The following is a 16,323-nucleotide window of genomic DNA, read 5'->3' as shown; positions in this document are numbered from 1 at the left end:
GTGTCCAGCTCCTTGTACTGGTCTGAAAAGATTAAAAAAAACTTTACATCTTTTATTAAAATAAAATTGAATTTATTTGAATACATTGGGACTGAGCTACGGTCCGGTCTGAGTTCCGTTGTTTGATAAAAGCTCCCGCTCCAAATGGTACCGAATTTGGGTATGTTTTTTTCTTTCTTTCTGTCCTGTCTTTCCTCTAACAGACAGACAGATCAGTTGGAGAAAACGTAGAAGTAGGGTCTCCAGAAGGTTTGAGGCCGAGGGCACTTTTGGAATTTCGACACAAAATAATAGCCACTAATACTAATATTATTATTACATAATATGTATTATTACTAATAATACACAATAATAATCTATTATGTACATTATTACATAATATTAGGCTATTAATATTGATACAAAAAACAAGCATACACAGTAAAACAAGATCAGCCATGCTTGATTTTTTGTATTACATCACATGTCGGACACTTCCCTGGCATCTAGGACTGTGTGATGTATCGACGAACAATGCGTGCAGAGCTGAGTGGGGCAGCCTTTTGAAGTTTGGACATATATGGTGATTTTGGTCAGGCGCCCGATTGTTTTAAGTGCCATCAAGGTCTTTTAGGCACTAAAAAAAATCTAAAAAAGCCAATCACTGATCAAATTCACCTTTGCTGGTTTATGCCAGAGTCTTTGTAATTCAACTCCTTAAATCCTCAGAGTCGCCATTGGAAGTTTTTCCAGCTACTTCTCATCAATTCTGCAATGTCAGCCTGTGGGAATTTGTAACACTGATCATCTACACTTTCGCTTTTCCCACAACCGTGAGGTCAGGAGCATTATTGTGTTCCAAAACTTTGCCAGTCCTGAATTCCCAAGTCCCAGAGTAGCTCTGCAATGGTTCATTTTCAGTGACCTTTTTCTAGGGTTTTAGATTCCCACTCCAAGTTCTTTGTCAAAACAATCAACATTTCAAATACAGGAAAGAGTGTCAACCCAAACAATAAAATAAATTCAACATTTCAAAACATCTAGCAGCAGGGATCTCCTCTCCAAGCACCTTGCACAAGTAGATGTTGTCTGGCATTAACTCCCCGGGAGGGGACTGGCTGATATTCAAGTCAGCAGATGACATAAAAGTCGTAGGATAAATAAGAGAAGGATGGACTCCTAGCGGCCAGCCCTACCTAAAGGTTCAAGAACAGCCTCGGTTTTACAGGCCCTCATGAACTCCCTGAGGTCCTGCAGAGGGCCCTAATCGGGGATGGAGGAAGAAGCTGCTCCACTGTGGCAGAGGCAGGGCCGCGAAAAAAACTCCTGGCCTAGGTAGAGGCTAGCCCGACTGCTGGAGGGGCAAGGGACCACTTCAGTAAATTACGCCTCCGCTTCTAGGCACGGAGAGGTCGAAGCCTTGGATGAGAAGGGGTAAAGGCATGGTCCCGGCAGGCATGTGAGGGACCCCAGGCCGTAAAGGAGCCCAAAAGTTGTCCAATACCAACACCTTGAAGATAATCTCGAACTCCACTGGGGAGCCAATGCAAAAGCTGCACAGGGCCCGGGGGGTGGGGCTATGGTCTCTAACTGAACCAACCCGTGAGAAGACGGGCCGCAGCATTCTGGACCAGCTTCAATTTCTGGATCAGCCGCAAGGGAAGGCCCGCGTAGAGCGAGTTACAATAGTCCAACCTGGAGGTGACCGTTGCATGGATCCCAGTGGCCAGGTCAGCCTGGGAAAGGTAGGGGGCCAACCACAAAGCATTAGGGAGGGAGATCATGCATAACTCATAATAACTCTTCAAAAGCTGGGCTTCCTGGGAAGATGGCACTGAAGCTGATTTGAGTTCTGTAGAGTTCCCTGCCACACACTACTGCAGTGGCGTAGCACCAAGGGGACAGGGGGTGCGTGACGCACCAGGCATGTGCTGGTGGGTGGGTGGGTGTGGCAGGGGTGTTTCGGGGCATGGGCATGGCAGGGGTGCAGGGCGCACACATGCCCCAGGGGTGCAAGGCGCACACATGCCCCAGGCGCAGTTTCCCCTCATTCAATTCCCAAGGTAATTGAATTGAATAAGTAAATGCTTCACCTCAGATAATGCATGCCGATGCTTCGGAGACTGCCCCTCCCCAAATAAAAGAACAGAGAGATGCTGCAAATAAACAGGCGAGGGAGGGACTGAGTGAGCTCAGAAAACGGCCCCGAGGAAGGAGTTTAGAGAAGCAGAGGGTGCGAGAAATGGGAAGCCAACAGGATCACACAGTAGAGACTAGACGATATTTTCCTTAAAACATTCTTACTGAGAGAATGCGTTTTGTGGTGTTGGGATTCTATTTAAACCCTTTTGAGACTGGGGTAAATAAAAAATGTGGAACTCTCTGGAGGAAACTTTTTATTTCCTGCCTCAAAAGGCTTTAAAAGGTTTGTGTGGAGACACTCGGACTGCAGGTTTGTTTCAACTGCAGACAGCAAGTACCATTTCCAATGTAGCCTGTCTCTCCCCTCCCTTCTCACCACAAACACCCTGTGAGGTTGGTGTGGCCGAGAGCTCCAAAGAGCTGTGACTAGTCTAAGATCACCCAGCTGGCATGTGTTGGGAGTGCAAAAGCTAATCTGATTCATCTAGAGGGGATAAAACTACAGCCCAAGCTGGCAGAGCAGAGGAATTCCCAAACCTGCCCCTCTGTGGGATTAGAGTAGCTCCTGCTCTTTAACCACTATCTTACTTACGCTGGCTCTTTTTAGTCACTGCATGCTAGACTCCAAGGCTACAGTTGGAAGAGACAAAAAACAAGTCCTAGAAACTCAGCCCTCCCTTCACCCAATTCCCATTTCAATCCTTTATGTATTTTGCAAAACTATAGGCAGCATTTCCCTAATTTTCTAGTTTCCAGGGAGGCATTTTCATTTCCTAGAGAGAAGGTGAAGGTGATCTTTGTTGGTTACAGGCGATGTTTCAACTGGGAGCGTTAAGGCGACAATGCAACTCTTGCATACACAGTGTCAAGACATTTTGAAGGGTGCATTTTAAAAAGTTGATAAGGGCCACTAAGCTGTCGCAGAGAAAATTGACACATCCCTGGGTCAAAAAGCAGCTAGCCAAGAAGAGGCCTTTCAAGGCGGCAACAGTTGTACAGAGTGCGGCCAAACTGCCCAGCCAGGACACAGAGACTAGAGACTCTCCCATTCAGCCAATCAAGAAGAGAAGAAGAAGAGTTTGGATTTATATCCCCCCCCCTTTCTCTCCAGCAGGAGACTCAAAGGGGCTGACAATCTCCTTGCCCTTCGCCCCTCACAACAAACACCCTGTGAGGTAGGTGGGGCTGAGAGAGCTCCGAGAAGCTGTGACTAGCCCAAGGTCACCCAGCTGGCGTGTGTGGGAGTGCACAGGCTAATCTGAATTCCCCAGATAAGCCTCTACAGCTCAGGCGGCAGAGCTGGGAATCAAACCCGGTTCCTCCAGATTAGATACACGAGCTCTTAACCTCCTACGCCACTGCTGCTCCTGTGTTTTGGACATGCGCACAATGGGAGAGTCGCAGTAGGGAAAAGCGGCCTTTAAAAAATTTTAACTGCTATTTTCGAAGCTATAATGATGTGACCACGACTCTCCCAATTCTATGTTTAGCTCGCATGCGGTACCAGAGTAAAACTTTTTTGTAAGGATCGCGATTTACTTGCTCACGCTTCCCACCGTGAAAACAAGAGCCAATCGGGAACGAGGCACAAAAGAGGTACCGAAGATGATCCCGCCCTCTGAGCTCCGTTCAAGTTGGATGAACTGAGTTGAACTTAGTTGCTGTGGGGAGTGACGAGAGTTGACCTAGGGTCAATACCAGTTAAAGGAACCGTGTCGAACCTAGGTCGACTCTGCAGTGGGGAATCACCCTAAGAAGGTGGCGGCAAGAAATGCCCTTTCTAGAGCTGCAAGAACCAATCAGCTGCTGGCTTCCTGTCACCTGACCTGGGAGACTCCAGGAAGGGCCCTCAGAGTTGGCAAACCACCAGCGGAGCCCATGAAGTGAATCAGACAATTAAGAACCCGGCTTACAACCCCTGCAGCGCTCCAAGTTCCGAGCAGCTGGCCTTCTCTGTTCAGACATCCTGGTTCCACAAGAACTTTAGCATACAGATAATATTGTTCTCCCACCCCCACCCCACCCCACCCCACCCCCACCCCACCCCAGCACCCCTAACACAGCACCAAAATCACAGCTTTTGGAAAAAATACCACAAATCAATTTAATGTATTAAAATTTAATTTATTAAAAGAGAATGTACCACAACGGGATAAAATTTACCTGCGAAAAGAAGAAATACATACCTAGTCCAACGTAATGATAGCAACGGCAGTGGCGCAGAAGGTTAAGAGCCTGGAGTCTGTCTAATCCTGGAGGAGACCGGTTTGAGATTCCCCGCCCTAAGCCATTGCCCAGGCTGTGGGAGGCTTTCTATCTGGGGGGGAATTCAGGGATTAGCCTCCTTGTGCACACTCCCACCTGCATCGCTTGAAGCCAGACCTTGGGATAGTCACAGCTTCTCGGAGCTCTCTCAGCCCCACCCACCTCACAGGGTGTTTGTTGTGAGGAGGGAAGGGCAAGGAGATTGTCAGCCCCTTTGAGTCTCCTGCAGGAGAGAAAGGGGGGATATAAATCCAAACTCTTCTTCTAAATGCTCTGAACAGCTGACACAGGTGGAAGAACGTGAAGAGGGGGAAAGAGTCAGAACACGCTGTACAAAATGTACAGACACATTTACAGGCATTAGGAAAGACATCCACACCTTTTTTTGCTGTGAAGTGAATATCACTGCAACGAGGATTATGCCGCACGGAACTAGCCTCGCCTCCTTTCCCGCCAGCACGTACGCAGGAATGGAATTCAACCCCCACACAAAACCAGAACTCTGGTTAGGGCTGATATCTGAATGCGGAAAGGAGGTGGGTGTGAAATGCGCGGTGTGAAATGCGCTCACTTCAGTTCGCAGGTCTAGAGGAAGAACTGCCGATAAAAATCCAATGCTCTAGCGAAAAAAAAATATGGGGAAGCCACGGGTTTGTCTGCAGTGCCTCGCCTGACAGAAACGGTTTTCCAGAGACGTCAGTCCCATGAGATCAACCCCCCTCCCCCATTAGGAGCAGCAGTGGCGTAGGAGGTTAAGAGCTCTTAATTCCAACATCCTGTCAAATTGCCGATGGAGACAGCCTCAGGAACTCTAGCGAAGTGGTGGCAGCGGTGGGATGCGAACGGGCAACCTTTCTGAGCCACCGCTATTCCCTTAAACGACATCAGTTCCTCAATTACACCGCAGGTAAGCAACTGCGGAATTGCCAACGCCAAGAAAAATTATACCCACGCACGCCACAGAGGAGGTCACAGGTTTCAACACTTTTCCTGGAAGGGGAGGGAGTCAAAATTTGTTCCTAGCAGGAAAAAAGGACATAAGAACGAGCCTGCGGGATCAGACCAGAGTCCATCTAGTCCGGCACTCTGCTACTCGCAGTGGCCCACCAGGTGCCTTTGAGGGCTCACCTGCAGGATGTGAAAGCAATGGCCTTCTGTGGCTGTTGCTCCCGTAGCACCTGGTCTCCTAAGGCATTTGCCATCTCAGATCAAGGAGGATCAAGATTGGTAGCCATAGATCGACTTCTCCATAAATATGTCCAAGCCCCTTTTAAAGCTATCCAGGTGAGTGGCCATCACCACCTTCTGTGGCAGTGTATTCCAAACACCAATCACAAGTTGTGTGAGGAAGTGTTTCCTTTTATTAGTCCTAATTCTTCCCCCCAGCATTTTCAGTGTATGCCCCCTGGTTCTAGTATTGTGAGAAATGGCACCTCATTTCAGGAATCTCTGAGAAGAGATCCTGGCAGCTTTCCACTGCAGAGCGATTTTCACTGGTTGAGGGCGAGTCTTCCATTAACACCCCCCCCCCCGGCAGCTTTGGGGACCCACAATTTGACAGATAGGGTCTGGGAATACCTGGTAGGGTCCTTGAATGCCTGGAAACTCCAAAGTCAGTGGAAGCAGGCAGGCAGAAACACCATTAACAGGTTTCCCTCCTCCATTATGTTTTATCTTTTTTTAGATAATTTATATATATATAAACACCTCCCTTCTAGGTTGTCGTAAGGTCCTCATCCATCAGTCTGGTCTGTTCACAAACTATGGAGCCTAATGCAGCTTTGCACAGAGTAGCTCCACAAAATAAGCACAAAGACCTCGCAAAACAAACCAACAAACCCTGTCCTTCGCTCCACGAACATTGGTTGGCTGAAACCATTCCATTTTGGTTGCTCTTTTTAAGAACCCACACGTGCCGCAAGAATTCCAGCTTTTATACTGTGGGTTTTGTGGTTCCAAGTAGATTATGGTTAAGGGGAGGGGGAAACAGCATGATTGGCAGGGACTCCTGGCTTGAGGGCGAAGAAGAAGAAGAAGAAGAAGACGAAGAAGAAGAAGAAGAAGAAGAAGAAGAAGAAGAAGAAGAAGAAGAAGAAGAAGAAGAAGAAGAAGAAGAGGAGGAGGAGGAGGAGGAGGAGGAGGAGGAGGAGGAGGAGGAGGAGGAGGAGGAGGAGGAGGAGTTTGGATTTATATCCCCCTTTCTCTCCTGTAGGAGACTCAAAGGGGCTTACAATCTCCTTGCCCTTCCCCCTTCACAACAAACACCCTGTGAGGTAGGTGGGGCTGAGAGAGCTCCGAGAAGCTGTGACTCGCCCAAGGTCACCCAGCTGGCATGTGTGGGAGTGCACAGGTAAGGTGCCCCAGATAAGCCTCCACAGCTCAGGCGGCAGAGCTGGGAATCAAACCCGGTTCCTCCAGATTAGATACACGAGCTCTTAACCTCCTACGCCACTGCTGCTCCTTCTCAGCCTCCCAGCGAAGCGGCTTGCATGAGCTCAGTGATGTGGTAATATCCTCTTCAAGACACACTGCTGTCATAAGAACATAAGAACAAGCCAGCTGGATCAGACCAGAGTCCATCTAGTCCAGCTCTCTGCTACTTGCAGTGGCCCACCAGGTGCCTTTGGGAGCTCATGTGCAGGATGTGAAAGCAATGGCCTTCTGCTGCTGCTGCTCCTGAGCACCTGGTCTGCTAAGGCATTTGCCACCTCAGATCAAGGAGGATCAAGACTGGTAGCCATAGATCGACTTCTCCTCCATGCTGTCATGAAACATGGTGAGAAGGTGGGACGCACTTCGTCAGCAACCTCGAACGGGAAGGGAGGAGGTGCAGGCGAAGCCCGGCAGTAACAGGGCTGCGGTTTGGTCTCCAGTCTGGGCCCCTGCCCCCTGGAACCCCAGCAGCAGCCCTGGAGGCAGGGGGGCAATTGCAGCCTCAGCTAGTGCAGGGCCTTCATATCCTCCCAGGGCTCCAGTAGGGCTGCCAAGGAGAACTCCCAATCCCCCTTCGTGGTCAGCAAGTCAAAGACACAAAGACTGGAAGTACATGTCCTCCCACCGCAAAAGGTGACTGCACTCTTCAATGGCAGATTCCACCGTGTAGGCCTGCCGGAGTCTCCATCTCTGTGGGCGTGGCCAGAGCTTGCCGGGCTAAGAAGTTGCGCCTGGATTTGCGCGCTTGGGGGGCAGCCGTGGAGGCAAAGCTGGAGGCCAGCTGCCTGTGCTCGGAAGGAGCCCAGAATGTCCCTCTGGCACAATGGATGGCAAAGGTCAGGTAGCCGCCCACCCGCCGGATGCCGATGACCGATGCAAGGCCGATGTGGCGGGTCCTGGATCTCCACCTGCCTCGTGCCCGGCTTCTCCAGAATCCGGAGGCTGCCAGAACCATCCTGCGGTCCCACATCGCTCGTGCCATCAGTGAAGGCCAGAGGCAAATCTTCGGGGGTCGCCTGATACACCCTCTGCTCGGAACAGCCCGGGAAGCTCTTGAAAATCAGCGTGATCTGTAAGAGGGGAAACAGGGGCTTCCCCTTATTTATTTATTTATTTATTTATTTATTTATTTATTTATTTATTTATTTATTTATTTATTTATTTATTTATTTATTTATTTATTTATTTATTTATTTATTTATTTATTTATTTATTTATTTATTTATTTATTTATTTATTTATTTATACCGCCCTCCCCTGAAGGGCTCAGGGCGGTGAACATGAATATACAAATAGAGCACAAATAAAATCAATAAATCTCAAATCGTTAAATAAATAATAGTAAATGGCTCTATAGTCTTTGAATCGGCTTAGAAACCCGGCATTAAAAGTGGCAATTGTGTATAATATCAAATACAATAAATAATACTACAGATAGGCTTACCTAATACTAACCAATCCCCTAAAGAAGAGTGGGAGGGACGGCAGGGAATCCACAGATGTTAACGGGGCACTCAGCGGCCAGCCTCCCCAAAGGCCTGGCGGAACAGCTCAGTCTTGCAGGCCCTGCGGAACACATTGAGAATGAGAGTGTCACTGAATCTGTGGGCGATTCCGGCACACGAAAAAAAATAGGCTCAACCCAGTTCCCCCGAGGTAATGGGTACAGACCTGTGGTCGAAGCTTTTATTGTTAAAACTTCCCTCACCGGTGCAACCAGCTCTTCGATCCCAGCTCGAGGGCGGAACCATCCCTGTGCCTCTTCGGCCGCTTCCATTCGACGATTATTGGCTGCTGTTCTACAGCCATGTCCCGCCTATCTCCTTAGCTGGGCCACGCTATTTAAAAAAACTGCCAAGCAGGAATGGAGGGACGAAGGTGGCGCTTTTTTTGATTGGCCAGCTGCGTAATGCGCATGCCCGAAACAGCTGTGGATTGGCTGGAATGGGGACTCCTGGCACTCAGAGATTCCGCCATGGCTTTACTGGAATCGAGTTTCGAGTTCGAGCGCGCTTCCTGAAAAGTAGTCGTTCCTAACTGGAGTCGGAAATTTGACCTCGCTAAGCATCGGGGCTAAGCTGGTATTAAAAACCATCGCCGATCCCAGTGGTTGTGGGCGCGGGAGCACTTCTGGGTCGAACGCGAGCCCGAACGTAGGTCGCATAACGCAAAGTGAGGAATCTACTTCCTAGACACTGCCTTTGTATGTGGAACTGATTATTTCAGTCCATCAAGGATCTGTTGCCTACTCAGACGGGCAGTTAAAATTGTCTCTTTACCCAACTCCTTTCAATCTAGAGAGATGTCAGGACTCTTCTGACTCCATGTTCCAAACCTATCTTAAGTCAGCACACCTCCAACACCTGTAGCTCCCCTTTCAACGCTTTTCAGGGGAAGCCTTTCTTCTTCATGACCCAACTGGAGATAACCCCAAACTCCAACAAGATGCAACTCCAGCTGCATGGAATAGGAAACAGAGAGCATCTGTTGCAACGTACCTTCATGCTTCTCGGAAAATAAAACAGTGTCTTTATATTAATTTTGCTCTCCAAGATGCACCTAGTGTCTCAATTTCAGGGGATGTCTTATTTTTCCGCCTCCACAGCTGCACGCCGCTGCCTCTGGTGTTCCCTTGTTCTGACTTCATTTGCATGCTTCCAAACAAAACTTGCCATTACGTCTTACTTCTTCGGGGGATGCTTTATATTTAGCACTTCCGGCAAAACCTCTACTACGCCTTATTTTCAGAGGATGTCTTATTTTTTTCGGGAAACAGGGTACAATTATGGCACTCCTCTTTCGCGGCCTCTCCTCCATCAGCGCGGAACTCAAGGGAGCTGTATCCAGCTAATCGACTATACCCAATCTTCATTTCACTCCTGCAAGGCTGCTGTCTCATGTGCTGTCCAATCACAGTGGGACCTGGGATGGACTACAATGCTCTAAAGCCATGGTGGCGAACCTTTAGCACTCCAGATGTTATGGACTACAATTCCCATCAGCCCCTGCCAGCATGGCCAATTCACCATGCTGGCATGGGGCTGATGGGAATTGTAGTCCATAACATCTGGAGTGCCAAAGGTTCACCACCACTGCTCTAAAGTCCATTGGATCGTAGCCATCAACTTGCAAGGCACGACATGTTGATGCCATTGTTGACAATCACCACAAGGTGGCAGCAGATAACTACTGTTGTATATCACTCCTCTAAAGGTGCCCTCCTGAGTCTTTAGAGGTTCTGAATTTGAAGCTTCCTTAGGTAAACATGGACTACAAATCCCATCAGCCCCTGCTAGAATGGCCAATTGGCCATACTGGCATGGGCTGATGGGATTTGTAGTCCATGAACATCTGGAGAGCTGCAGGTTGCAGACCCCTGGTCTAGAACATCTGGGCAGGGACATCCCTCCGTGGTTATTTGTTACCTGGGGAAAACAGCCGATCCCACACCCCATGCGTGGCAAGGGATTTTGGGGGGATATTCTAATCAGCCAACACAAAGATATATTCCACTGTGTACACAAGTACACAGTGCGTTTATTGTGCTGTATGTAATTAGTTTAGGTATCCTTTAAATGGAAGTGCTAACTCCTCTTAGTATTTCCCGGTAACTCAAATTCATGTCAAGAGGGAAAGGGTTAGGGTTAGGGTTAGTTTTCGAACTACTTATTGAAAAAATTAGAGGAGATAAACAAATACAGGGGGTTAGAATAAAAAAGGAAAACTACAAAATTAGGGCCTTCGCAGACGACCTAGTCCTAATCTTAGAAGACCCTTTACAGAGCTTAAAACAAATAAAAGAGCATCTGGATCTCTACAAGACAATTTCAGGTCTGGAAGTTAATAAAGGAAAAACCCAGATCTTGGTGAAGAGCATGAAAAGAGACGAGAGGGAAAAACTGGAAGAACAATGGGGAGGGAAAATCTCCCCAAAAGTTAAATATCTAGGAATAAATTTAACATCAACTAATCTGAACCTGTGCGAAAACAATTATGAAGTGGTCTGGAAAAGTATTAAAAAGGATTTTGACAGATGGACGAAACTCCAGCTATCTTTCATGGGCAAAATAACTGCTCTTAAAATGAATACAATCCCGAAATTACTGTTCTTATCCCAGCACCTGCCCATTATTAAGACAAATAAACCATTCAAGTTATGGCAAAAGGACTTACTAAAATTCTTGTGGGGAGGGAAGAAACCAAGGGTTCGCTACAAGCAGCACTTGCCGTTTAATCTATAAGTAGAGGGGAATAGCTGCTCCAAATATGTGTAAAAAAATATACCTAATGAGGCTGCTAGCCTAGTGTGTTTAAAAGACTGGCTCAATACACTAGAGAATAAAACCTATTAGCAGTAGAAGGAAGCTTCATCTAAGATATGGCATGCAACGCATATTTCTGTGGTACGGTAAAAGAGAAAAAATACCAATAGACAAGTTCCTCCGATCATCCTTCTTCAGATTTGCTCTTCAGAATAGGCATGTAGAAGTATAGAAAACTTCTATATAGCAGGTGCATCTAATGTGGCTTCTCACCCCATGAAGCCCTATATTGAACAAAAAAAAATGATCTTGAAAAAGGGCTATTGGCTCAAATACTCAGACATATACTCAGGAAAAATACATTCCTTCAAGTATGAGAATAATAAAATGGAAGATGAAAATTCTATCGAAAAACTTTAATAATGAAGGGATGGAAAATTAGCTGGTGGCTGGAAATTCACCAGTTATATAATATATATCTCTCCAAAGAAATAAAAACCCCGTGGAAACATGGAGAAGAGGGATAGGTTAGAACAAGATTTTAATAAAGAAAAACGATTTCTTAATTAAAAAAATAACGTGATAAATGTATGTTTACAACTGGAAATTAGGAAGACGGGCGAAGCAGTTAAAGGCATTATATGGGTGTAAAATGGGCGAAAGATTTTGGGCCACCCAATTAATGTTCAAGAATGGGAATACATGTGGAATGTGGGGCATAAAATCTTGCACAAATAGTGTAATGCTTGGTATAAAAGAAAAAAAATGTATATAAAGATCCGATTTAGATTGGTATCCATTACTGACCCAAGTAGCAAAATTACAAAAGAAACCAATATCATGCTGGAAGTGTGGACTTCTTCAGAAGGTACGCTTTTTCCATCAGTGGTGGCTTGTTCAAGAATAAAAACGTTTTGGGACCTCTAATTCACAAGGACAGTTCAAAGATTGCTGAATATATCAACTAAAATGTAAAGCTGAACTATATTTGCTGTGGAATAAAAGTGTAAAAAATAACGGGCAAAAAGAAGAACTTTTCTATTTCTCTCAGTATCTTGGCCACAGCAGCCAGATCTAGGTGCTTTAAGCAAAAGACTGGAAAACTTCTAATATCCCTACTATATTTGACTGGCACATGAAATGCTTGAGCTAGTAAAGATTGCTCAACTACAGGGGAATGAAGAACTGGAAAAGACTCATACAATTTAAAAAAACCAATGGGAATTCAGTGGATCTAAAAGCCATCTGTGAGAACAAAAATATACTCTGTCCAAAAAATATTTACCTTTTGTTTTAATAATTTTATTTGGAAATAGTTGGCAGCAAAGAAATGTACAGACAGAAGCCGATGAATTTGAGATATATAAAAAAATATTAAATATTAATTGTTAAGATATAGGAACGAAAAAATACTGTAACGTTATACTTATTATATGTTTATGAAACTTAAATAAAGCATTTTTTAAAAAAAGAGAGAGGGGGTCTGGGCCAGGGGGTCCAGGGAGGCCTGAGAGGGGGTCTGGGTCAGGGGATCCAGTGAGGCCTGAGACGGGGTCTGGGTCAGGGAATCCAGTGAGGCCTGAGACGGGGTCAGGGCCAGGGGATCCAGTGAGGCCTGAGAGGGGGTCTGGGTCAGGGGATCCAGTGAGGCCTGAGGGGGAGTCTGGGTCAGGGGATCCAGTGAGGCCTGAGATGGGGTCAGGACCAGGGGATCCAGAGAGGCCTGAGACGGGGTCAGGGCCAGGGGATCCAGTGAGGCCTGAGAGGGGGTCTGGGTCAGGGGATCCAGTGAGGCCTGAGAGGGGGTCTGGGTCAGGGGATCCAGTGAGGCCTGAGAGGGGGTCTGGGTCAGGGGATCCAGTGAGGCCTGAGACGGGGTCAGGGCCAGGGGGTCCAGAGAGGCCTGAGACGGGGTCAGGGCCAGGGGATCCAGAGAGGCCTGAGAGGGGGTCTGGGTCAGGGGATCCAGTGAGGCCTGAGAGGGGGTCTGGGTCAGGGGATCCAGTGAGGCCTGAGACGGGGTCAGGGCCAGGGGATCCAGTGAGGCCTGAGAGGGGGTCTGGGTCAGGGGATCCAGTGAGGCCTGAGGGGGAGTCTGGGTCAGGGGATCCAGTGAGGCCTGAGGGGGAGTCTGGGTCAGGGGATCCAGTGAGGCCTGAGACGGGGTCAGGGCCAGGGGGTCCAGAGAGGCCTGGAGGACGGGGCCAGCTGGGATCCAGTGAGGTCGAGAGGGGGTCTGGGCTGTGGGACCCAGTGAGGCCTGAGAGGGGGCCCCAGTCAGGTGTGGGATCCAGGGAGGCCTGAGAGGGGTCTGGGGTCAGGGACCCAGTGAGGCCTGAGGACGGGCTGGCCAGGGGCCAGGGGTCCAGGAGGGCCTGGAGACGTGGGGCTGGCTGTGACCAGGGGTCCAGGGTGGCCTGAGGGGGGTCAGGGCCAGGGGGGCCAGGGGGGCCTGAGGGGGGGTCTGGGCCAGGGGGCCAGGGGGGCCTGAGGGCGGTCTGGGCCAGGGGTCCAGGGTGGCCTGAGGGGGGGCCAGGGTCAGGGGATCCAGTGAGGGCCTGAGAGGGAGTCTTGGGTCAGGGATCCAGTGAGGCCTGAGAGGGGGTCTGGGTCAGGGGATCCAGTGAGGCCTGAGGGGGGGTCTGGGCCAGGGGGTCCAGGGAGGCCTGAGGGGGGGTCAGGGCCAGGGGGTCCAGGGGGGCCTGAGGGGGGGTCAGGGCCAGGGGGGCCAGGGGGGCCTGAGAGGGGGTCTGGGCCAGGGGGGCCAGGTAGGCCTGAGCCTGCCACCGAACTACACTGGCTAAGGATCAGAGCAAAGAGACCAAAGTGTTGTCCAAAAGCCTCCACAAGGGAAGTCCTGGAAAGAACATGCATACATAAATGTGCCACATTTCACATGGCTTCCTTCTTGGCCTTTTCCCCTTTTAAGGTCTAAATGCAAGCCCCCCAAGTGTGGGATTTATTATTTGCCAAATGCTCTAGGATTATAATTTTAGCCAGGGTTCTCCAGCTGCCTTTAAGGTTTTGTTACTGCTAATTTGTGATTCTCTTACGGCGTCGCAGGGCGGGCCTGAATTGCATTGGAGTGGCTCTTTGCTGCAAGGTTAAGGGATTCTATAGAGTTGGGCTTTGTATGATAGATAAGAAGATAAACGGATTAGAAATATTCTTCTTACTTCATTGCATTAGTTGTACAGGCTCCTCTTAGGATTTTAGAAGCTCGATTGAAGCTAGTAAATAAGTGGAAGTAATAGGTCAGAAAATGCAAAGTAAGGACAACTCCTTCTTACAATCTGATAAGTTTGTCAACCTCAACAAAAGACCTTTTTGGACTTACAAGGAGGCTCCTACTGGCCGTTGGGAGGATACCTCATCCTACTGCATTGGACTATTTGAATTTCTACCTTTAGGATCTCAAGACCTACTTGATCTTCATTGAAGTTTCCACCCCAGGGATCTCAAAGAACGACCCATTGGACTATTCGACAGTTTCCACTCCCCAGGACCTCAAGATTCAGACTTTGGCAGCCTTTTCTTTTGGGACTTAATCCCACCAGCAAAAAACAAAAGATCAGTCTCTCTCCTCCCTCTCACTTTAAATTGTCTCAGCTATGTGGCAGGGGACTGCCCCCTTCCTCCTCTGATCAGGTGTGAAAAAAACTGTATAAGCATTGCTGGGTTTCTGGCTCTGTACTCACTGTCTGGCTCTGTTGTTTTGAAATCACAATAAAGAACCTCTGCTCTGAAGGCAGCCTGCCTCTGCATCCACTCACTGATGCCAAAGCTGAAATCACTCTGAAATCACTTTCTAGTTACCCCTGGCTGTGGGTAACAGTTTTGGAGGTCCCACCGAGATTGCCTGAACTCTCAGTGTGCAATGAGACACAGGAGCTGGTCAGAAGCTGCATGCCACGCTCAAGACCAGAGGCAAGATTCTTGGAGCAACAACGCGGACCGCCCAGGGACATCGATAGAACTTTGAAGACAGGTGAGATCCCCGTGATTCTTAGAGGGGGAAATTGGTTTAGGTTGTTAGGCTTAGATATAGGTTTTTTTGGGTTTGTGGAGAAATGGCTCCTCCCCCCCCCTTCTGTTTCCTTTTTCTTTCATCCTCTCCTTCTCCAACCAGGTACCAGAGATTTGGAGGACTAAGAAATCCCAGAGATACATCAGGAGGTCGCCACCTTGACCCAGGGGGAAAGCCGATATCCTGGACCCAGCCTGACCTGGCTCGAAGGAGGCGGGTCTGGGATCTGATCCATTGACGATGGGAGTGGCGTAAGCTCTTGCCTGAACTTCTCAGGCTGGGCGGCATACATTTCCTTGACCATGCGGCTCAGCCAGGTAATGTGAGCTCTTTGCCAATGGCACACTCTTAATGCCTTTTAAGGACTCCACTCCTGCTTTCTACCGCATCTCTCAGCCAGGGTACAATTTCAGTGATAGGAAAAGAGGATTTGCGCTCTTTTATCTCCTTTTATTTTGCAACCCTTGCATAAATCTAAAAAGTGCTAAAATAGGAGGAAATCATTTTCATTTCAATAAACACTTTTAAAACTCCCTTTAGCTGTGTGGAGGAAAGTTCCTCTGGGTACCCACCTATGTCTCCCACTGTCTCTTGGGACACGCTTTATTGAAACAGGAGGTAGGAGGAAGGCTGAGCAGCTTCTTCCTCCAGGGATCTCCAAGTCTACCCTGTGGAACTCCAGGAGAGGGGAACTAAGGGGAAATCCGAGGCAGGGCCCCTGGGTAGTGGGAAAGGGAAGCTGGGAAATCCTGATTCTCCCCAGCAGGCAGTCCCCAACTGATCAGGGTGGTGGCAGCATACCCAAAGAGAAGGGCCCAGTTAGCCCCCCCCAGGAAAGTGCTTCTGCACTCCCTTGGGGTGTGCAGAGTGTGAAATAGGGCCTGCCAGCCAAAAGCAAGCCCGTTTCGCCACAGGGTTTAAGATTGCAGGCTTAGACATAGTCTGGGTCTGGGTAAGATAGGTTTTGACCTGACTTTTGGAAGTCAGCTTGGGTCTTAGGTTTAGATTTAGTTCAGGGTTTGGATTGAATTGATTTGGGTCTGGCTTTGGAAATCAGCCTGGACCTTAGGTTTGCTAGGTTTGACTCAGAATGTGGGTTCTCTGAAAGATTAGTTTGGTGTCTGACCTGGGAATTGGGTGTTAGTGATTTGAGGAAAAGAAAAGGAGAACAATGGGAGTCACAGAATCTAAATTCTTGAAATCCCAGTTTTTGCC

General features: G+C 48.3%; 1 protein-coding gene across 1 annotated transcript; it reads right to left on the bottom strand.

The window, feature by feature from the left end:
* Positions 1 to 12,543: 12,543 nt before the first annotated feature.
* Positions 12,544 to 13,972, bottom strand: LOC125433256 (uncharacterized protein DKFZp434B061-like). The gene is made up of 4 exons (XM_048497757.1): positions 13,958 to 13,972; positions 13,676 to 13,861; positions 13,342 to 13,579; positions 12,544 to 13,289 (listed from the first exon to the last, which is right to left on the bottom strand). Exons 1-4 carry the CDS (start codon positions 13,970 to 13,972, stop codon positions 12,544 to 12,546), a joined length of 1,185 nt encoding a protein of 394 aa, XP_048353714.1.
* Positions 13,973 to 16,323: the final 2,351 nt, after the last annotated feature.

This window comes from Sphaerodactylus townsendi, linkage group LG05 (genome assembly GCF_021028975.2).
Source record: "Sphaerodactylus townsendi isolate TG3544 linkage group LG05, MPM_Stown_v2.3, whole genome shotgun sequence".
Lineage (NCBI taxonomy): Eukaryota > Metazoa > Chordata > Lepidosauria > Squamata > Sphaerodactylidae > Sphaerodactylus > Sphaerodactylus townsendi.
This window is presented reverse-complemented; position numbering and strand designations above follow the sequence as displayed.